This window comes from Salvia hispanica, chromosome 4 (assembly GCF_023119035.1).
Source record: "Salvia hispanica cultivar TCC Black 2014 chromosome 4, UniMelb_Shisp_WGS_1.0, whole genome shotgun sequence".
Classification (NCBI taxonomy): Eukaryota; Viridiplantae; Streptophyta; class Magnoliopsida; order Lamiales; family Lamiaceae; genus Salvia; species Salvia hispanica.
The window spans coordinates 27505312-27528031 of NC_062968.1; the positions used below are offsets into that span (position 1 = coordinate 27505312).

At 35.2% G+C, this 22720-nt stretch overlaps 2 protein-coding genes across 3 annotated transcripts; both read left to right on the top strand.

The window, feature by feature from the left end:
- The first annotated feature begins 3302 nt into the window (after positions 1 to 3302).
- LOC125221808 (NPC intracellular cholesterol transporter 1-like) lies at positions 3303 to 12687 on the top strand. 2 transcript variants are annotated; one of them, XM_048124069.1, is made up of 38 exons: positions 3303 to 3666; positions 3755 to 3825; positions 4343 to 4442; positions 4604 to 4711; positions 4983 to 5099; positions 5288 to 5438; positions 5536 to 5783; positions 5883 to 6071; positions 6259 to 6335; positions 6425 to 6542; positions 6639 to 6722; positions 6798 to 6893; positions 7009 to 7110; positions 7195 to 7263; positions 7356 to 7451; positions 7525 to 7632; positions 7847 to 7960; positions 8041 to 8124; positions 8232 to 8360; positions 8527 to 8725; positions 8806 to 8949; positions 9033 to 9076; positions 9204 to 9287; positions 9378 to 9446; positions 9540 to 9616; positions 9817 to 9886; positions 10095 to 10244; positions 10334 to 10399; positions 10533 to 10677; positions 10762 to 10892; positions 10966 to 11059; positions 11202 to 11238; positions 11324 to 11381; positions 11466 to 11576; positions 11695 to 11762; positions 11832 to 11917; positions 12011 to 12079; positions 12373 to 12687. In XM_048124069.1, the coding sequence occupies exons 1-38, from the start codon at positions 3616 to 3618 to the stop codon at positions 12495 to 12497; spliced, it is 3939 nt and encodes a 1312-aa protein (XP_047980026.1). In that variant the 5' UTR covers positions 3303 to 3615; the 3' UTR covers positions 12498 to 12687. The 2 variants fall into 2 exon arrangements, with proteins under 2 accessions (XP_047980026.1, XP_047980027.1); XM_048124070.1 differs by having other exon boundaries at positions 11851 to 11917.
- Positions 12688 to 19171: 6484 nt separating this feature from the next.
- Positions 19172 to 22479, top strand: LOC125219009 (catalase). Its single transcript, XM_048120846.1, has 8 exons — positions 19172 to 19277; positions 19593 to 19689; positions 20034 to 20311; positions 20531 to 21307; positions 21579 to 21668; positions 21901 to 21968; positions 22057 to 22150; positions 22248 to 22479. The coding sequence occupies exons 1-8, from the start codon at positions 19263 to 19265 to the stop codon at positions 22305 to 22307; spliced, it is 1479 nt and encodes a 492-aa protein (XP_047976803.1). The 5' UTR covers positions 19172 to 19262; the 3' UTR covers positions 22308 to 22479.
- Positions 22480 to 22720: the final 241 nt, after the last annotated feature.

The following is a 22720-nucleotide window of genomic DNA, read 5'->3' on the forward strand; positions in this document are numbered from 1 at the left end:
TTAACCGATATAATTCAGCCACATAAACTTCACCCAGTATCAAATGAAACAAAGTATTGTATGTGATCATGGGCTGAAGCAAGTTTTGTTAATAAAACAAGCTTGTAACTATTCTTGTAAGTGCATTTGTACATGAATTCATTTGTAGTTTACATATTTTAAAGGCCATATTTGGTTTTGTCTAATATTCTACCAATTTAGTGTTTTGACAAGTTTCTTGCGTTTTAAAAGGAAATTTTCCTAATATGTGGATCTCCAATAAGTCTCTCAAGGATACCAATCTCTACATTTTCGAAAAAGTTTTGCATATATTTTTCACGTTTCCAAATAGCAAGAGCCTCTTTTCATTGTCATATACACATTCAACAATATTTATATTGCAATACTTATAATTAGAAGTTTAGAACTAATCAAAGTGGATACAAATCCGTAATTTACTTGGAAGATACTATAATTAATTTGTTAACTTATTGTCAATTTTAGTACTGCCAAAAATATCATACGATTCATACATGAGTATTGATATCAGGATTCGTAGTAGTACGATTTTGTTGAGGAATACACGGTTAATATATGTTGATTTTATTATATTAATAGAAATATTATACTATACGTCAATTTCATATGAATGTTGACTGGTATATGGGAGAGCCGTATAATTTAATTAATTTGCAATTTTTTTTCCCGACAATTAACTAAAATGGTCCTTTCTAAATACGCAACATACGTATTAGCTTACATACATATTTCTGAATTTGAGATTACGAAAGATCATGACTTTACATTATATATTTCATCATTTGATTGTTCATAAATAATTAAAATATCATTCCATTTGATTCATCAAATTAAATATGATAGACATATAATACTATTAATATTTTTTACACTAATATCATAATAGACCTAATCAACAAACACTATACATAAGTAACTATAGATATTAATAATAATCATTTGTTAACGATCCAATTAAGTATCCATCAACGATTAACAAATTAATGATTTTCAGCCCATGATATCCATTCACAAACGTCATTTCATATGATAATTATTAACGAGTGAACGCCACTCCTTTCCTAATTAATATTGACATGAAAAAAGATAATTGAGAAGAATTGTCACATTACATGCCAAAAATACGGCAAATACACTCCCGTGAGCAATTAAGATTAGTTTAATCATATATGAACGCAATATTTTAAGGAGTTTATATAATTATTTCACTTCAGTAGTTCGATTAAAACGATAAATTTTGTTTGTTAATATAATAAAAGGACTATGCAAAAGATAAATGCTTAATCATTATATTATGACTATATTATTTTTATTATGTACTTCCGATTATAAGGAAAATGTTCTCTTTTTATTGTATATTCTCATATATTGAGATAAAAGATTTCATTGCTCATACTGTCATACGTACATATATAGATGATTTAGACACAAGAGATAAAAAAGCTATAGTATATATTAAACTTCATAGATTAAATGAAAATTTATTTGAATATAGAATTATCTTACAATTATAGGAGTATATAGCAATTGAACAATATAGTTTTGTAGTGTGTTTATTAATACTATCATAATTAATTTTTATAATCAAAATCAATGATTTTTTAACTTAAAATGATAATGTTAAAAATTACTACTACTATTTAAAATCATATATTAATGAGGAGTTAGTTATAAAATTATATCACTAAATAGAATTGTATTAGGAGTACTATGTATATGAGTAAATTTATCTTTTCGAAATATGAGTTTTGGAATTCCGAAAAAAGAAATAAACATAGAAATGGATCGCGATGTGTGGAAATGAAAGATCCATATAATATCTCAACGTCGGTAATCAAATCTTATACAGTATATGCCAAGAATATAATTATTTGTATACAAATATTTAGAGTAGTAGTAGTACTTTTTATTTGCTAGAAATCGACCACCTACTACCAAATCTTGCTTATCTCACGCAAAATATAACATTATAATTTAGGATAATAATACGAAGACTACTAATATGGATTTTGAATATGAAACTTACAATTTTGTCCGGTAATTATGAACTCTTAACTCATTATAATTTTTCTAACAAAACCAAGTTTTTTAGCAAAAAATTGTCTCTTATCGTTTTCAACAAATTATGTATCAAAAGCATCAGTGTTTGGCAAATAATATCACTTGATTTGACAATCTCAAATATCAACATTAAATGCGAAAATAAATTTCGTTAACAATTAAAACTCAAATACGGAGTAGCCTATTACTCCCTCCGTTCCCTCATAGTTGAGGCGGAACTTTTTGGCACGGAGTTTAATAAATAAATGTTGAGTGTGTTAAATAAATAGATAAAAAAGTAAGAAAGAGAAAAAAGTAGAGAAAATAAAGTAAAAAGTGAATAAAGTAGAGAGAATAAAGTAAGAGAGAGTAAAGTAAGAAAGAGGAAAAAATTACTATATATGAAAATGACTCAACTATGAGGGAACTTTCTGAAATGAAAAAATGACTTAACTATGAAGGAACGGAGGGAGTACATTATTGGAATGGAATATAATTAACTGAGACCTGTAAACTGTTGATATTCTCAACTTGTATTTATTATTTTAATTCCAATTAACTAATACGCGTAATAGTCCCAGCTAGAGCAATAAACTTGAATTAAAATATTAACTGACATAATAATAAAATATGTACAACACAAACTATGATCCATAATTATGACATCAACATAAACATAACATAACAACAATAATAATTTTACCAAGCATGCTACATAGATTTTAAAATTACACTAAAATTGACTTAATATATTATTAATTAATAACATGATAAAAAAATAATAAAAGCAATAACATAGTTATTTTAATGATCCGTACACCTTATAAATTGATAACAAAATCGCTGTAAAATTTTTATTATAATAATAATTATTATTATATTTAAATTTAGAAAAAAGTAAAAAAATTACATTAGAAAATAAGGGTACTTGGCAAAAAAAGTCAAACATGCACAAGAATAAAAAATTAGGAATCAAATTAATTTTTCAGGTCAGCATCCCACTAAACAAAGTGATCCTAAGTATAATTTTAGGTAATCGAATTAAATTGAATTTCCTGCATATCAAAATTTCCAAATCAAAACAATAGTAATAATAATAATTGAAACAATCATTATCCGCAGCAAAATGTGGTCGACATAACGACCGAAAGTAGGGGCATTCCCGTCAATTCACATTCCACACCAGAAAATTCCGATTATATTTTAAAATAAATTCTCGCTTCGGATTTTGTTCCTTAAACTCCTCTCTCTCTCTGCAATTCTCTCTCACTCAATCACACACTCACACACACACACTCTCTCTCTCTACAGACTACACACGTCTCTGCTAACCGCAGACATTGAATTTATATATAGCAACTCTCCCGGATTATTGTAGTGATGGTGCATATCATTTATGATCAACTATCGCCTGCATTGAAGTTGACTCCAACCTGCTTCACCGATTTTATCATCACAAATTGAGATTTCCAATACTATTGAGCTGTAGTTCTATATATATATATATAGCAATTGAGGCGGTTGTGATTGAGTTATCCACTTTCAATTTCTGCTGCAATGGAGGGGAACAGAATGAGAGGCCTCCGCCGTTGTTTGCTGGTGCTCACGGTGAGCTGAAAATGGAGGGAAAATCGGCGAATTCAGTTGTTTTTTTAAAAAAATTGGAAATTAGTTGATTTTATTGTTTGTTTTGCAGGTGTTGTTAGTGGCGGCTGTGGTGGAATCGGAGAGGTCTGGTGCGAGGCTTCTTTTGGCGGATAGTGGCGGGTATTGCTTCTTCTCTGTGTCGGTTTCGGAGATGATAATTGACAAATGTCTGCTCGTGGTTTTAAGCTTCACAATTCCGTGTGTGTGTTTTGGCTTTATTTGGAACTTTTTTGGGGGAAGATCAAAGGTGTTTGGGAAAAGTTGGGAGGAATCGTTTCAAGTGTCTTTTTCCTCCTTATTGCTTGATTTTTTCTGATGAATTAACTTTTCAAATAAAAGTTTTTAATTAGTTAATTTATTTTTCTTTGGATATACAGAGTTTGGTAGGCCTTTGAGTGAGTTGATGGAATATGATGTACAAACTCATGTTGCTCTCAGCAAAAAAATAAAATAAAAAATGGAACTTTGAAACTGTTTTTAATTCAACCATCAGTTTCTTGACTTGAACTGAAAAAATTATATTGATTTGAAGAATATCTGAGCGTTGTGAATATACGGATCTGTGAGCATTGTTTTCGAGGTTTGCAGCTATAAACCATCTTTTAAAGAATGATCTAACCAAGTGTTCTGTTTTCAGACAGAGACATTCAGAGGAATATTGCGCCATGTACGACATTTGTGGAGCACGTAGCGATGGAAAAGTGCTGAATTGTGCCATTGGCAGACCTGCAGTCAAGGTAAATGTTGCTGGGATTAATTTTGCTGAGATCTTGCTTCTCTGGTTTCTTAATTGTAACTACTTGTTAGTTATGGTGTATTGTTTTTCTTGATGCTTTGGAGCAATGCCATGTGTAAGTTTGAATATGTTTGAACTCGGTTATTTGTTTGATTATAACAGCCAGATGAATTGCTATCAGCAAAGGTTCAAAGCTTGTGTCCTACGATTACTGGAAACATATGTTGCACGGAGGCACAGTTCGACACTCTGAGGACGCAAGTCCAGCAAGTAAGAAATTCAGCTTTGTTGTTCCGTTGAAGTGAACATAACTCGCACATAAATGTTTTGGCACTTCGATGAGAGCCACATTATCTTTGTGTATATAGCTATAGATATAACTGACTGATTATGAATAAAAAAGAATTCATGTTTTTGTGCATTGAGTAAACTTTTCTGATCTTTTCTGGATGTGAATTTGATCAATTTCACTGGAATCTCCGTGTTTCTTTTTAATTTCTATTAAATGAATTTATGTTCTCATAGAATACTCTTTCTGCAGGCTATTCCTTTTCTAGTAGGTTGTCCAGCTTGCTTGAGAAATTTCTTGAACCTATTCTGCGAGCTCACATGTTCCCCAAACCAGAGCCAGTTTATCAATGTGACTTCTATTGCCAAGGTCAGTAATCCTACTCAAAGCTAGTGATTTTGATAAACGACTGTTTACTATGGTTTTATAGAGCGATCATATCTAGCACTGCCTAGGATTTCGACCATCTCTACAGCCTTGCCACCTTTCTCTTTTAATGGAAAAGGTTTCAATCATTTCGAGCTCTTCTTAAACATTTTTCCATGTGCTCTTTCCAGGTTGGGGGCAATTCGACGGTTAATGGTATTGATTATTACATAGCTGACTCTTTTGGTTCGGGAATGTATGAATCATGCAAAGAAGTAAAATTTGGCACCATGAACACTCGAGCCATGGAATTCATCGGTGCTGGTGCTAAGAAATTTCAAGGTGAGACCGCACTTCTAATCTCCCAAGTTACCTTTTAAGTAACAACCTCCTCTTTTTGGTCCAAGAAAGTGTACTCACTAGTGATTGCGTATGACAGAGTGGTATGCGTTTCTTGGTAGACGGGCGGGGCTTGGTGTACCAGGATCACCATATGCTATAAATTTTTTGCCGGCTGCCCCGGAATCAGTGGGAATGAAGCCTATGAATGTGTCCACATATTCATGCGGCGACACTTCATTGGGCTGTTCGTGCGGTGACTGTCCTTCGTCAGCAGCCTGTTCAAGCTCGGGTCTTCCTACTCCTCTCAAGAAAGGTTCCTGTTCAGTGAGAATAGGATCTATAAATGTGAGAATTTTACCTTAGGTGCTGATGGAAACCAAGAGATTTCTTCACTGTGATGTAAAAACTCTAATATGACGGGTTTCCCATTCTTGATACGTGCAGGCAAAATGCATTGAGGTTGGAATGACAATATTATACATTGTACTTGTTTCTGTGTTTCTTGGATGGGGATTCTTCCACAGGAAAAGGAAAAGGAGTCCCGTGTCTAAAACCAAACCTGTGATTAACATCCCAAATGGGGGTGTTATTCGCCGTATAAACAGTCAGAAGGATGAAAATGTCCCTATGCAGGTGCATGCCCGTGTGAACTTCTCAATTATGTGTTTGATCTCTCATTGGGGCCTTTCCTCCTATTTATGATTATTTTCTTTAGTACTTTCATCACTCACTCTTTTGGAGGCTGGGGTATTCTAAATCAAGAATTGCCAATGCCAAAGCCTACACTCATAAGTGGATCGTTTAATTTTCTTAAACACAGATGCTCGAGGATGTTCCCCAAATGAACAGTGGAGTGCAGCTTTCAATCGTGCAAGGCTACATGTCAAAGTTCTATAGGTGAATATTCATTTGAGTCAACTGCAGTAAAGTACATTTTGTCTGAGAAGCGATTTATTGACATGGTTGACGGGGGATGCCTTTTTCAGGAGATACGGCACATGGGTGGCCAGAAACCCCGTCCTGGTTCTGTGCTCATCAATCGGTATTGTTCTGTTGCTCTGCTTGGGTCTTATACGCTTCCAAGTCGAGACGAGGCCCGAGAAGGTACAGTTAGTCTCCAACTACTGTCTATATTTGGGTTGCTAACACATAATGACTAACAATTTAAAATTCTAAAGTTTTCAAACTATTGCGTTTCAGTTATGGGTGGGACCTGGAAGTAGAGCTGCGAAAGAGAAACAATTCTTCGACAGTCATCTCGCTCCCTTTTACCGAATCGAGCAGGTATTACAATAGCTAACTATGCTGCTTCTTTGACAGAGTATTTACAGACTGAAATTTCCATTTTGAAACATTCAGCTCATAATAGCAACGATCCCGGACACTGTGAATGGGAAAACACCAAGCATCGTGTCAGATAGCAATATCAACCTGTTATTCGACGTACAAAAAAGGGTAATCCCCCTTTTGGCGTTCCCCCAACTTTGTCCCATTTGGTTTCAAGAATGATTTTTCTGCTCGTGAAGCAGTAGTTGCTACTTAGAGAATTACATTCTGTCAATTATGACAGGTGGATACGATCAGAGCAAATTTTTCTGGTTCATTGGTATCTCTTACTGATATTTGCATGAAGCCACTTGGCAAGGATTGTGCCACTCAAAGTGTTCTTCAGGTATAATAGTTTTAGATGCCAACGAGTTTTTGTTTTCATAGTTTGAACTTTTTTGTGACCTGGAAATGTTTCATTCTGTGATAGTATTTCAAGATGGATGTCCAGAACTATGATAGCTTTGGGGGTATAGATCATGTCGAATATTGTTTCCAGGTACTATTAGTGGGCTCCGTCCCTTGCATATAATATCCAAAGCCTCGTTTCTCTCTACCTTTGGATACTTATTTGTGATCCGTGTCTTTTAGCACTATTCATCAGCCGACACATGCGCCAGTGCATTCAAAGCTCCACTTGATCCGAGCACAGCTCTCGGTGGTTTCTCTGGGAATAACTATTCAGAGGTAACAGTTAATCTCTTATGAGCAAATTTTTTGATGCACGAAGTATATAGTCTCAACCATTTGTTCCAAACAGGCTTCTGCTTTCATAGTGACATATCCCGTGAACAATGAAGTCAACAAAGATGGGAATGCTACCAAGAGGGCAGAGGCATGGGAGAAAGCTTTCATTCAGCTAGCAAAGGTAATTCTTGTTTCTACTCCCCGAGAGGTGAAAATATAAACATGATTGCGATCCTCTTAGCTTGTTCATAACACTCAGAAAAGAGTTGTTTATAATCCGATTATATATGTCAAAGACAAAATAAATGAATTCAAAGTGATAATGGGCCTCCTTTTACTATTTTTTTGGTTGAGTTGGTTCGTAAGTATGTTACTAAAATCAGTTTTCTTATCAGGAGGAGCTCTTGCCTATGGTGCAATCAAAGAATTTAACACTTGCCTTTTCGTCAGAGAGTTCTATCGAGGAAGAACTGAAAAGAGAAAGCACAGCAGATGCTATAACTATCATGGTAGGGGAATAAATCTAATGTTTCAAGTGTGTTTTTCATATAGTTCTTATTCTTATTATATGTTTGTCATTTTGTTCCAGATAAGCTATCTCGTAATGTTTGCTTATATATCCTTGACTCTGGGAGATGCTCCTCGTTTCTCTTCCTATTATATCTCCTCCAAGGTATTATTTTGTGATAAGCTTTACTGAATGCATATTCCTAAAACATTAAAACCAATTCCGTAAATTGTACTTACATTACTGGTTAATATTGCACAATGCCTCTACAGATATTACTAGGTCTATCAGGCGTTCTGCTCGTCATGCTTTCTGTGCTCGGATCAGTTGGTTTTTTCAGTGCTGTTGGAGTAAAATCTACACTGATAATAATGGAAGTCATCCCCTTTCTTGTTCTGGCTGTAAGTTCGATTTTGATCAACTGTACAACTGCACGTCTCTATACTGTATAAAAATTGTTCCCTTCTTTCTTATCAAACAGAATGTTCAACCGAGAAGTGGTTTGCTCATTGATCACAAGATTATTCTTCTCTCGATGACTTGATGGGTTTTTTCAATGGTGGTCAGGTTGGGGTGGACAACATGTGCATACTGGTTCAAGCCGTAAAGAGACAGCAATTAGAATTGCCGATAGAGGGACGGATTAGTAACGCACTCGTGGAAGTAGGACCGTCTATAACACTAGCTAGCCTTGCTGAGGTCTTGGCCTTTGCAGTGGGAAGTTTCATTCCTATGCCTGCTTGCCGCGTCTTCTCAATGTTTGCAGGTTAAAAATCTGCTGTTTGAATATTGATTTCCCTCTTTACCGATGTCAGTCTAACTTACGTGTGGATGTTCTACGTGCAGCATTGGCTGTTCTTCTGGATTTCCTTCTTCAAGTTACTGCATTTGTTGCCTTAATCGTTTTCGACTTCCTGAGAGCCGAGGATAACAGGATCGACTGTTTTCCGTGTATTAAGACATCTGGTTCAAATGTTGAGCTGGAGAAAGGTATAATTTTGTGCCAGCATTTGGGACGGCCTATCGTATACTAAAAGCACATAGCTAAAATGATGTATTTTCCGAAATTCCAGGTGGTAATCAGCAGAAACCGGGATTACTAGTGAGATATATGAAGGTATAAGATAGATTTACTGCTCTCGTCTAATGAAACTACCCTTTCTTTCTGATATCTGTATTTTTGTTTCATTAACTTTGCTTAATCTCTTTTTTTGCTTTACTAACTAGTAATTTTTCCCGTCCAGGAAATTCATGCTCCGATTCTTAGCGTTTGGGTGATTAAACTACTGGTCGTCTGCACTTTTGGCGCATTTACATTGGCAAGCATAGTAAGTTGTTGGCTACAGATCTTGCCTATCTCTTAAGAAATGTTTGAATCGTCTTCTAACAGCAAAACTTTCCATTGTTGTCTTGTGAAGGCATTGTGTTCGAGAATACAACCTGGTTTAGAACAGCAAATTGTTCTTCCTCGAGACTCATATCTTCAGGTCTTCAAACATCAACATTTCTGTTTCACAGTTCTTGTCTTTTTCGCCACCCCCCTCAAACTTCACATATAGGGCTTTAATCTTTTACTGCAGGGTTACTTTAACAATATCACGGACTATCTAAGAATCGGTCCTCCACTCTATTTTGTAGTGAAAGACTACAATTACAGGTAGCTTTGGTTTGACTGTTGTTTATGCAAACCCCTATAATTGATACTCCATGTTTACTACAAATGCATGTTCAACTTAGTGCAGTAATCTGCAGTTTGGGCTTTTGAACTATTACTTTCTGCTATGACTTCAATATTCCAAGACTCACCTCTCAGCAATATAAGGGAATTCTTGACGTGCTCGTTTTTTATTTTCTCAGTTTAGAATCGAGACAGACGAACCAGCTCTGTTCTATCAGCCAGTGTGATTCTAATTCTCTTCTAAATGAGGTAACACATAGTTATTCTTGAAGTTTATAAACTTTGGGCCCTTCAAAGTGCTGCACGAGTGTTTTATTCTGCCCATTTAATTTTGAACATTCTTTCAAGTTATATACAAAAAATGAATTTTTGAAGATTAAATTACAGTTAGACACCTGTATAGATTAGTTTTGAGTATGAAGCTGTTATTCTAATTCATACTTCCTGAATCATGCAGATAGCTCGAGCTTCGTTAGTGCCAGAATCAAGTTACATAGCTAAACCAGCAGCTTCGTGGCTCGATGACTTTCTCGTTTGGTTGTCTCCTGAAGCTTTCGGATGTTGTAGGAAATTCACTAATGCAAGCTACTGTCCTCCGGATGATCAGGTCTGTCATATACTCATTTCAGCCGTTGTTTTTTCATTTGCCATCTCAAAATAAATGTTTTACGCATTTTTTCTAAAATATTTTTTCAGCCTCCTTGTTGTGCGTCAGATGGTGGTAGTTGTGGGCTCAGCTCAGTGTGTTCGGACTGTACAACGGTAAAATAAACCTCTTCATCTCGTGGACTTTATACTGTCTTGATTAATTAACACCGGTTATCTTAGAGTGTTCACCGCTTATGCTATAATTTGGCAACAACCTTTACTAATGATGAATATAACAAATTTACAGTGCTTCCGTCACTCGGAGTTGCAAAATGGCCGCCCATCAACTGCACAATTTAGGGAGAAGCTTCCATGGTTCCTTAATGCGTTGCCGTCTGCTGATTGTGCAAAAGGTGGAAATGGAGCATATACAAGCAATGTTGAGCTCAATGGTAAATATTCTCTTAGTACTTTTATACTAAATCCAATTGCTCTCTCTCTCTCTGACATTAATGAAAATATTTCTATATCATTAGGCTACGAGAACGGAATCATTCAAGCATCGGCTTTTAGGACATATCACACACCTCTTAATAAACAGGCTGACTATGTAAACTCGATGAGGGCTGCAAGAGATTTTAGTGCAAAGATGTCTCATGCTTTGGGGGTAACTTCCTTCGTATATTTGATCTGTCCCAGTCATTTGAACTTTGGGCTGACGTTTATTTACTCCTTTGCAGATTGACGTCTTCCCATACGCTGTGTTCTATATGTTCTTCGAGCAGTACCTTAACATATGGAAGACGGCTCTGATCAATCTTGCTATTGCCATCGGTTAGTTCCTTTGTTTTTCGTTCAATTTCATGACTGCACCGAACTCGTTGGTTATGATTTGTCCTCCTCGAAATCTTGATGTTCGATAAGAGATTTATTCCAATCATCTCAATATATTTATTTTTTTTCTTGTACTTAACAGCTGCTGTCTTCGTAGTCTGCTTAGTCATCACATGCAGGTTAGTCTTATACATAAACCTCGTCGTATCTTTCATCAAAATGACTGCGTGCTCACCCTGTTTTTTGTTTCCTTTCTGTGTTCAGTGTGTGGACTTCTGCGATAATTCTACTTGTTCTGTCAATGATCATCGTGGATCTTTTGGTACGTTCCTCTTCTCAATTTGCACGGTTAAGCACCCTTTCAGGCAGGTTCCGACGCTATAACTCGTTTCTTCGGTGTCCTCAGGGCATAATGGCGATCCTAGGTATCCAGCTGAACGCGCTGTCGGTTGTGAACCTCGTGATGTCCGTGGGCATCGCCGTGGAGTTCTGTGTCCATATTACTCATGCTTTCTTGGTCAGATTTCTCCCCTTATTGTCAGATTTCTCCCCTTATTTACAATCATAAGCTTTGGAGCATTGGCTGTAAAAGAATGAAAACGATCAACAACTTCGTTTAATTGTGTCACTTTTAGGTGACGAGCGGAGATAGGAATCAGCGGATGAAAGAAGCTCTCACCACGATGGGGGCATCCGTTTTCAGGTTCGAGCCCTTTTCCCGTTCCAGTTTCCCTAGTTTTTCAACTTTTTTCTACCTTTTGATTACTTACAGAACAACCTCTCTGTTGCAGCGGAATCACGCTCACGAAGCTAGTCGGAGTGCTCGTTCTTTGCTTCTCGAGGACCGAAGTTTTTGTGGTCCGTGATCTTGCATGCACAAATGGATTTATATGAGCCGTTTTTCGTTATGCTTCTAACGCCTCGTTCTTATCTCTTCTGTGTGGGTTGCAGGTTTACTACTTCAAAATGTATCTCGCATTGGTGCTTCTCGGCTTCTTGCACGGCCTCGTCTTTTTACCCGTAAGATATACTCCCATCGTCCTAAACCCTAAATCCTATCAAAACCCTTAACGAGTTTAAATCATCCAATCTACAATTGTGATAGTACTATAATTTTTTTAAAATCCTATTTTTCGCGAAGTTATACGATCTACTTCCTTCGTTCTTGTTAAAACACATGCACACACGCTCAATCTCCGGTAAAGAAGCTTCGTACCCGGCAATGTCTGTCCCGTATTCGTAGTTTTTGCAAAGATTATATTTTTTGCGGGATTTGATCGTTGATCGACGGCGGTGGCCGTGTGTTTTGGCAGGTGATTTTGAGCATGTTTGGTCCTCCGTCAAGATGTGTGCTTATAGAGAAGCAAGAAGATCGGCCGTCAACATCATCTCACTTTTAACCTTAACAACGTCGAAGCATGCGCGGTTTTTTTTGTAGTGTACGAGGTTTAATAATATTATTTTAAATTTTAGTATTGTTATTTATTTTATTTTTGGTGGGGTAATGGTATTTATAGATTACTAATTTCCTTTTGTACAAATAGCTAGTGACCTAGTGTTTGTTCAATTGTAAAGCTTATTCACATTGTACCTTTTGAGTTAAAAGGAAGAGAAAAAATAGATCTTAACCTTTGGGTTACATTTATGCACAATTTTGAAGTAGAAATCTTATAATAGTGATAGCTATTTGAAGTGAAAGCTCTTATTTGAAAAATCATGTAAGTATCTTGTTTCATTTTTATTCGAGATATTGGAGAAAATTACGAATAAAGTCTTGTAGGAGAGAAAATAATTTAAATTTGTGGTCGGTAGTTGAAGAAATTGCCAAGATATTTTTTTGGAAATCTAATTTTCATGTGGCTATTTTTATTGCTATGCGTACAATTTGACAACCAACCCATAAACAAAATTCTAAAAACAATTCAATATACTTTTTTTTAGAAAGGAATATTTTTGGTTTCACACCATGAATATCTTCAACTTCAAAGTTATTAAATGAGATTACTTATTGATATGGGGCAAGTGTCCATTAAGTACATAACTAGAGAACAAATATCAACCATAAAATTAAGAAAATCAAGGGCAGATATTCATCCATATAATATTTGAAATTCATCCAGATTTTACATCACAATATGAATGAATTACTTCATTATAAGATAATGGGGTAAAATTGCCATTTAACAAATGAAAATTGGATTAAATTTGAAAAACATATCATTTTTCAAAATTCATCCTCGCAAGACTCTTCTCCTTATCTTCTCATCATTTCGCCAATGCTCCAATCGAAAATCTAGGTGCTCAATCGTTCGTCGTCATCAATCGTCGTCGCCTCCTTCTACTGCGTTCACTCTCACTCTTCTATTTCGTCTCTTTGGTGTTTCTGTAATAATTTCGTTGCTCAGCTCCTCACCACGACTGTACCGCCGGTGTGCCCTACTACGCTCATTTCTCTCATTTCTAAATTCTCCATTTGCCTGCCATCGCTCTTCTCCTCTTATCTAAACCTCAAATTCTCACTCAAAGCCGATTCACTCCGCCGTTGTCGTCGCCTCATTCCGTTTTCCTCAACATCCAATTCTCCCATTCCGTCGTCGAATAATGGATTCAAATCCAAAAGATTTTTCAAAATGTAAGTTGTCCTACCAATTTCGAATTCATTTTTTTATTAAAATTTCTTCAACTGATTTAGATTTCATTTTTTATAGGTTTTAAACGTCAGAAGAAAATGCAACCGGAGGTCCTTACAGAATACTCCAAGGCTCCGATCATGAGTCATTCCTACTTTTTTTAAAATTTTAATTTACGATATTCCATGCTTAAAGTGAAGTGTTTGTGATCTTTGCTTATAGTGCACTGTTTATTCATTTCAGTGAAGTAAAACGTGCTTAGAGTGAAGTGTTTGTGATTCGTGCTTATAGTGCACTATTTTTTCATCTCAATGAAGTAAAATGTGCATAAAGTGAAGTATTTCATGGTTAGAGTGAAGTGTTTGTGATCTGTGTTTATAGTGCACTATTTTTTCATCTCAGTGAATTAAAATGTACATAGAGTGAAGTATTTCATGCTTAGAGTGAAGTGTTTGTGATGCATGCTTAAAGTGATTTGTTTTTTCATCCCAGTGAAGTAAACGTGCTTAGAGTGAAGTGTTTGTGATCCTTGCTTATAGTGCACTATTTTTCATTTCAGTAAAGTAAAAGTAAAGTAAAACGTGCTTAGTGTGAAGTATTCCATAGTTAAAGTGGAGTGTTTGTAATATGTGCTTGTAGTGCACTATTTTTTTTATTTCAGTGAAGTAAAATGTGCATAGAGTGAAGTATTTCATGGTTAGAGTGAAGTCTTTGTGATGCATGCTTATAGCGATCTATTTTTTTCATTTCAGTGAAGTAAAATGTGCATAGAGTGAAGTATTTCATGGTTAGAGTGAAGTGTTTGTAATGCATGCTTATAGCTATCTATTTTTTTATCTTAGTGAAGTAAAACGTGTTTAGAGTGAAAAATTTCATGCTTAGAGTGAAGTGTTTGTGATCCTTGCTTACAGTGCACTATTTTTCCATTTCAGGAAAGTAAAACGTGCTTAGAGTGAAGTAATACATGGTTAAAGTGAAGTGTTTGTGATATGTGCTTATAGTGCACTATTTTTCCATCCCAGTGAAGTAAAACGTGCTTAGAATAAAGTATTTCATGCTTATAGTGAAGTGTTTGTGATCCTTGCTTATAGTGCACTATTTTTTCATCTCAATGAAGTAAAACGTGCTTAGAGTGAAGCATTCGATGCTTAGAGTGAAGTGTTTGTTATTCTTGCTTATAGTGCACTATTTTTCCATTTCAGTGAAGTAAAATGTGCATAGAGTGAAGTATTCCATAGTTAGAGTGAAGTGAAGTGTTTTACCTTGTTTGTGATCCTTGCTTATAGTGCACTAATAAATGTTAAAAGTGAAGTATGTTACCTTTGCAGTAATACAGTTTATGCTTAGAGTGAAGTATACGATGTATGTCTTATAGTGTTTTGTGTTTTCTGATTTCAGTGAAATGTATAGACCTTAGAGTGAATTATATGATGATTGTTACTATGGTGGGCAGGAACAAGATTGGAAATGTATTGCCTAAAAGAAGCAGCAAGAGAATACTCCAAAGGCTAAGAGCACAGAATTGCAGCGCATTAATGTTGTCGGAAACAAACCATGAGTCATTGAATAACTTGGCGACAACATCAAAATTATCAAGAATGTAGCAACAACACGAAGATAGATGTGGAAAAATGATTGTAAACTTCAAGCGTTCATGACATTTGTATGAAACTGATATGGTTCATAATATGTACTATATCATTTAGTCCAATATAAAGCTCATTCGTTTCAATTAAATTCAATATTATGTTAGACTATTTACTTCACTGCAAAGCATATTTGCTTCACTATAGAACATATTTACTTCACTGTAATTCACTGTAAAGTTATTATACTTCACTATATGAACAATATACTTCAGTGTAGGGAAAAAAATACTCCCTCCGTCCCAGAGAAGTTGGCATACTTTGAAAATGGCACGGGATTTTAGGAGGTTTTGTTTTGTGTGTTAAATGGAGAGAGAAAATAAAATTTTTATATTCATGTGAGAGAGAACTTTTTCCAAAAAGGGAAATGTGACATCTTTTGTGGGACAAACTAAAAAGGAAAGTGTGTCATCTTTTGTGGGACGGAGGGAGTAGTAAACTATAAGGCATGTTTAATTTACTTCACTATATGCATAATATACTTCACTGAAAATGAAAAATACTGTAGACTATAAGACATGCATAATCTACTTCACTTTATGTTCAATATACTTCACTATATGCGCAGCATACTTCACTTTATGTTCAATCTATTTAGTACACATATGAATACTTGTTAATTATTTAACAAAATATAGTTCACAACTTAAAATTGTGATCTGGTAAGTTTTGGTATGAAGTGAACAACTATAGTAGTGAACTAAAACAAGTACACAGTGAACTATACATATGTAAGAAGTGAACTAAAAACAAGTTTGCAACAAAATAAAACTCATTTAACATGTACGCATTGAACTAAAAACCAGTAAAAATTGAACTAATAATAAGATGGCAATGAAATAAAACTCACGTTTAGTGGACTAAAACATGTTCACAATGAACTAAAAATATGATGTTTGATATTTCAGTGAAGAATATAGTTTAAAATGTACAGTTTTTTCATTTCAGTGAAGTATATTGAACGTATAGTGATGTATATTGTGCTTATAGTGAAGTATATTCTGCATGCCTTATAATGTACCTTTTTTCATTTCAATGAAGTATATTGTGCATATAGTGATGTATATTGTGATTATAGTGAAGTATATTCTGCATGCCTTATAATGTACCCTTTTTTCATTTCAGTGAAATATATTGTGCATATAGTGATGTATATTGTGATTATAGTGAAGTATATTCTCATATCCTGATTGGTCTGGTCTGGTGGTAAATCCCAAGAAATCGACTCTATTTTACCTAATGGATTTGCAACGTCTAATACGTAGCAATTCCAGCTTCCTCAATGTGATCTAATTATAAGTTCAGAGCATTTGTCCTAGCGGCAATGAGCTTAGACATCAATGTATGAGCTGCCGAGTTCGAGCCCTCTTGACATCAGTTGTAATTTCCTCCTTTCTTAGGAGTTTATTTGTAATTTCCTCCTTCATATAGGAGTTAATTTTAAAAAAAAATGTGATCTAATTATAAATTGTAAATTGTATGATCATGTTTACTCACTATGTGGTATGCTTAACAATATGATTTACTACATCACCATAAGCATAATATGGTTCACTGTACAGGTAATATACTTCACTGTAAAGGTAATATACATCACTATAAGTGCACCATTTTCAATCATCTCATGATTAATCCATAAGAGTTCGAAAATTTCCTTTACAGTGATTCGTTGCATCATCTCTCGAAGATGATGAATCTGAATCGAAGTAATACTTGTCCGGAATTGGTATTGAGTACACATGATCGTGATGGGGTTTACACAATGGGTTCGCAATTCTGGCAGCTTTGGGATGATCGACCACATTCAATTGAAGGCGTGAAATCTGTTAGCCATAGACTGATCAAATTTAAAAAATAAAGGCTGGTCGTAATTTGAGGTAGAGTCGATCTCAATTTGAGATTGAATCTGTATCAGAATTGATAGCAAGTTGAACAATTAGAATTGATCGCGATTCATATGAAAATTTGACATAGAATCGATCGCAATTTGAGTGAAATCTAATGCAGAATTGATTGTTAGTTGAAAAAAATCAGAATTAATCACAATATGAGGAAGAATTCATCATGAAATCTGGGATGAAGTTGATCGTGAAATTTGGAATGATATCAGAATCAACTCTGGAATATCCTATGGAAATCACGATCCATTTGAAAATATGGGACAAATTATTATTTCCAAAAATGCCCCTGTTCACTTATTTCTTTATTAAATATGGACGTTTGATTCAATATTTAGATTAATATGAATTATTATGATATGTGGCTAAGATTTGTTCTCTAGTTATACACTTAAAATTAGTTAGACTTTGATTACTTATTTATACACGTAATAACAACAAAAATAGAGTATAGAAAGTGTTTATGTAGGTAGTAGGTATTAATTTCCCTATATATTGACAACGTTTTTTTTCAAATTCGGTAGTAGGTGAGAGAAATCCACCAATTAGAAAATGAGCCTAAAATGTTAAATTATGGTAGTATAAATTAATTTATTAAAGGTTACAAAAGGATTTCACTCTTCAATTTTCTGCAAATATATTCCACAAATAATAAGCCATTATGTTGTGTTAGTATCGGCTTAACTGATCGTAAAACCAGAGTAAATCAATAATATAAGTGCAAGATTAGAATCAACTAATAGAAGTAATTGATAAAATAGATTTAAAATTAATAGGAGTATACAAAATCGTTGAAAAAATTCAGAAATTTCCAAACAAATTACCCAACTGCAAAATGTTGTGGGCCCAATATGAATACCCCCAATTTCAGCCCAAATTAAATAACTGCCTCTTTAGGTATTTAAAGAGATGTTTTATCTGGAACACACATTTCTAGGCATATGCCACGTGTCGACATTATACATTGGTACCCTCGAGATAAACTCCAAAACCTTGGATAAGGAACAACTAATTCGACTTCATCACATCCTCATTTAATTACTCCCCATTTATTTCATCAACATTGTATTTTAAATTCAGGCGATTTTGTATCCTGTCCCTACACTTCGACCCGACATCATGTAAAAGGATTAAATTATGGTACATAATAGTTCGTTAAGAGAAAGACTTTAACCCACTAGCTACTAGAAACCACAATAGCAATGGGATTTGATCATTTGAACCCAAACTTATTGTAGCAAGATCTGTCCTTCTGTTACCAATTGCGCTACGCTGCCGCAATTAATAAGAAACTAGAATTTGCTTTGCCTAATATATCTCGGAATAACAATCTATTTTTATATAGTACTACTACAATTGTAGCAGGCACGGTTAAAATAACACGATTAAAAATTTAAAATCGACTCAAATTAAATACACTCTCAATCGTGATAATTTAAATTAATGAGAGTGTAATGGAGTTTTAGGTGGCAAATAAGCTCTTAAAATATTATTGGTGACATTAACCTTTCAATAGAAAATAGATGAAACTCTATCCATTAAACTACACGATGGACTAACGTAATCCGAAAGAAAAAAGTAACATAGCATTAATATTAAAAATTTATAAATTATAGTTAGTTTATAAATGACACTCCTATTTGATATTAATGATATCGTCCATTTTACAAAAAAATTAATAATACATTATTTGTATGTGATCAATTTTTTTTATTACAAATAAGTACAAACATATTCAAATTTAATATTTTAAAATTTAAAAAATAAAACAAAAATTTGATCATAGTAATATTTATTTACGATTAATCCTATTTGAAAAGGATAATATTTCCATCTATGCAAAATAGAAATGCGAGCCACGAAACCTAGAAGAAAAATATAAAAAACTAAATAAAATAGTAAAATAATGATATTATTATGTCCCTACCAATATGCATATAGCTATAAATAATCTCATTTTCCTATTTTAAAACCGCTAAACTCCTATTTTCGAATAAAGCTCTCCTCTCTCTTCCTTCCTTCTCTAGAAATGGATCCTTACAAGGTACGAATTTGTGAGTTTTGATTGATTTTGTGGTAATCCACCAATCCTCGTGTTGTTTGATTGAATTACTGCGTCGAGTTTTGTATATCGATGATTTCGAGGCTTACGTGTTTGGTAGGCTTTTGTCAAATTTAGGTGACTTGTTTGCTTGATTTTCAATCTGCTCTATCTCTCTCGACACACTTGTATGAATTGATTTCGTGTTTGTTTTGATTCTGGAGATGTTTTTTGAGAAAAAAATTGATTGAATTGCTTGAGGTTTAGCTCCGGATTGTTGTGTATTGATGTTTGACTATTTGGTGATGATGTGTTCAGTACCGCCCGTCGAGTGCTTTCAATTCACCTTTTATGACCACGAATTCTGGAGCTCCAGTTTGGAACAACAACAACTCTTTGACTGTTGGAACTAGAGGTATATATTTTTTTTGTTTTCCCCCTTTTGCAATTGAAGTGAGATGCATGCTTCAATCTGGAATCAGCTGTTTTTATTGGTAGAGAGAAGTTTATCGATCGATTTGTTGTTGTTTTGTTACTGGATTTAATTTTTCTAGGTTTTTAGATCAAGGTATTTAAAAAGTGGAAGTGTGTTTCGATAGTGAAGATTTCCAATCGTCGTGTTGTTGTTTTGTTACTAGATATAATTTTCTAGGTTTTGGATTAGGGTATGAAAAAAGTGTATTTGTGTGTGTGATTTTAATAAATTTTTGTGCTTGGAGAGATGGAAAAGGGTACTGATGAATATGGTGTCAATTACAGGTCCAATCCTACTTGAAGATTACCATTTGGTGGAGAAACTTGCTAACTTCGATCGCGAAAGGATCCCGGAACGTGTTGTCCATGCCAGAGGTGCCAGTGCCAAGGGCTTTTTCGAGGTCACTCATGATATCACACACCTTACTTGTGCTGATTTCCTTAGATCTCCGGGAGTTCAAACACCTGTTATTGTCCGTTTCTCAACTGTTATCCATGAGCGTGGCAGCCCTGAAACTCTTAGGGACCCCCGAGGGTTTGCCGTGAAGTTCTACACAAGAGAGGTAAAGATGTTCGCTTATTGCTCAGTATGTTTTTCGTACTAGAAGATTCCCATTCTTACAAATGAGTTCTATCATCAGTTTTATGCATTTTTGCTTATTTTAAGTATTTATGATTTTTCGATAGTGGTTTTCTTTATTGCAGAAGAAAGAAGCGAAAAATTTGTTGTTTTATGGTTTAGTTACATAATGTTGTCCGCTTTTCTTTTTTGATTTGTGTAGGGAAACTTCGATATGGTGGGAAACAACTTCCCTGTCTTCTTTATTCGGGACGGAATGAAATTCCCTGATATGGTTCATGCGTTGAAACCCAACCCAAAGTCCCACATTCAGGAGAACTGGAGAATCTTGGACTTCTTTTCTCACCATCCTGAGAGTCTGCATATGTTCACGTTCCTCTTCGATGATATTGGTATTCCACAAGATTACAGGCATATGGAAGGCTCGGGTGTGAATACCTACACTCTGATCAACAAAGCCGGGAAAGTAAATTATGTGAAGTTCCATTGGAAGCCCACTTGTGGAGTGAAGTCTCTGTTGGAGGACGAGGCTGTCAGAGTTGGAGGCACCAATCACAGCCATGCGACACAGGATCTTTATGACTCGATTGCAGCAGGCAACTACCCCGAGTGGAAACTTTTCATTCAGACCATAGATCCTGATATTGAAGATAGATTCGACTTTGACCCAGTTGATGTTACAAAGACTTGGCCCGAAGACATCATTCCCCTGCAACCTGTTGGCCGTTTGGTGTTGAATAAGAACATTGACAACTTCTTTGCTGAGAATGAACAACTTGCTTTCTGCCCTGCTCTGGTTGTCCCTGGGATCTACTATTCGGATGACAAGCTACTCCAAACCCGTATCTTTTCCTATTCTGATACTCAGAGACACCGTCTTGGACCAAACTATCTGCAGCTCCCAGCAAATGCTCCCAAGAGTGCCCATCACAACAACCACCATGAAGGTTTCATGAACTTCATGCATAGGGACGAGGAGGTATTTTACTTCTATATACTCTTATCTGCAACACAAAAAAGGGACTTCAAGAGTTCTTAAAAGCATCTCTCATAGGCATTTACTCAATGTGATTTCTCCACATAACATCATTAGACAGTTAAATAAACTGAGTCTACAATGTCTTCATTCACATAAGATATTGTAGGCTTCTCTATTCCTTTCTTATTCTTTGCTTGTTACAAATTATTTGGGATTTGAATTCTTCTGCATTTTTCTTCGTGCTTTATTTAGATGGTTCTGCTCTTTCCAGGTGAACTATTTCCCATCCAGGTTTGATCCAACCCGTCATGCTGAGACGCACCCCATCCCTCCCGTGGTGTTGACAGCAAAGCGTGACAGGGTATGCATCTAATTCTGCTGTTTGGCTTTGATCCTCTTTGTTAAACCTACTATTTGGTTGTGGGCCTGTGTCGTTGGAAGCCATTTGCATGTGAAATTTTTAACGAAATACTTGTAGAGATTCAATAAGCCTTTGTACTTTGTTGTCCATATCTGCAGCGCTACTACTAGAAGTGTTTCGTTCAGTGGCATTTCTTTCGTGATCTTATAATAATGCTTCATTTGTGATTCAGGTCTGCATTGCGAAGGAGAACAACTTCAAACAACCCGGTGACAGATACCGTTCCTTCACACCAGAAAGGTATATATCACTTCCTGCCCTCTTTTAAACTCAAAAGTCATAGCATGTACATGAGAGGACATTTCCTAATTCACCATTTCTCCTTCAGGCAAGAGAGATTCATCAAAAGGTGGGTTGACGCCTTGTCTGACCCCCGTCTCACCCACGAAATCCGAAGCATCTGGGTTTCGTACTGGAATCAGGTGCGTTCCTCTTCACCCCCGCTCTCTCATCTCATTATACTATTTCCTTTGTGCTCAACATAGAGCAGGAACTCACTGTTGCTCGTCTCGACTGCAGGCTGACAAGTCTCTCGGGCAGAAGCTCGCCTCTCATCTCAACGTGAGGCCAATGATGTGAAGGTGAAGAGAATGGTTCGTGGAACTGTTTGAGGAAGGTTGAAAACTATAAGAGATGGTTGTCATGGAATAGGTTTTTTTCTGTTATGTAATGGAAATCGAACTCTCTCTTTGTTGTCGTAAACAGACCTTCAACTCTTGTGATATTAATAAATTAGAACTGTTGGATTGAATTTTCTCACATAATAATTAAATAAAATTACAAAAGTGCGAGTAATAACCATTTTCTACTTGTAAACTCGTACTTAATTGATCTTCATGGTGAGTATAAGCAAATTTTGCAACTTAATGGTTCGAACAAATTACTCTGATCTATGTTGGGCTAATTATAATTACGTAAATATTTTATGCTATACTTTATTCTTTTTCTAATATTAATACTGAGTTTCGGTCGAGGGAAATGTTGTACTACTA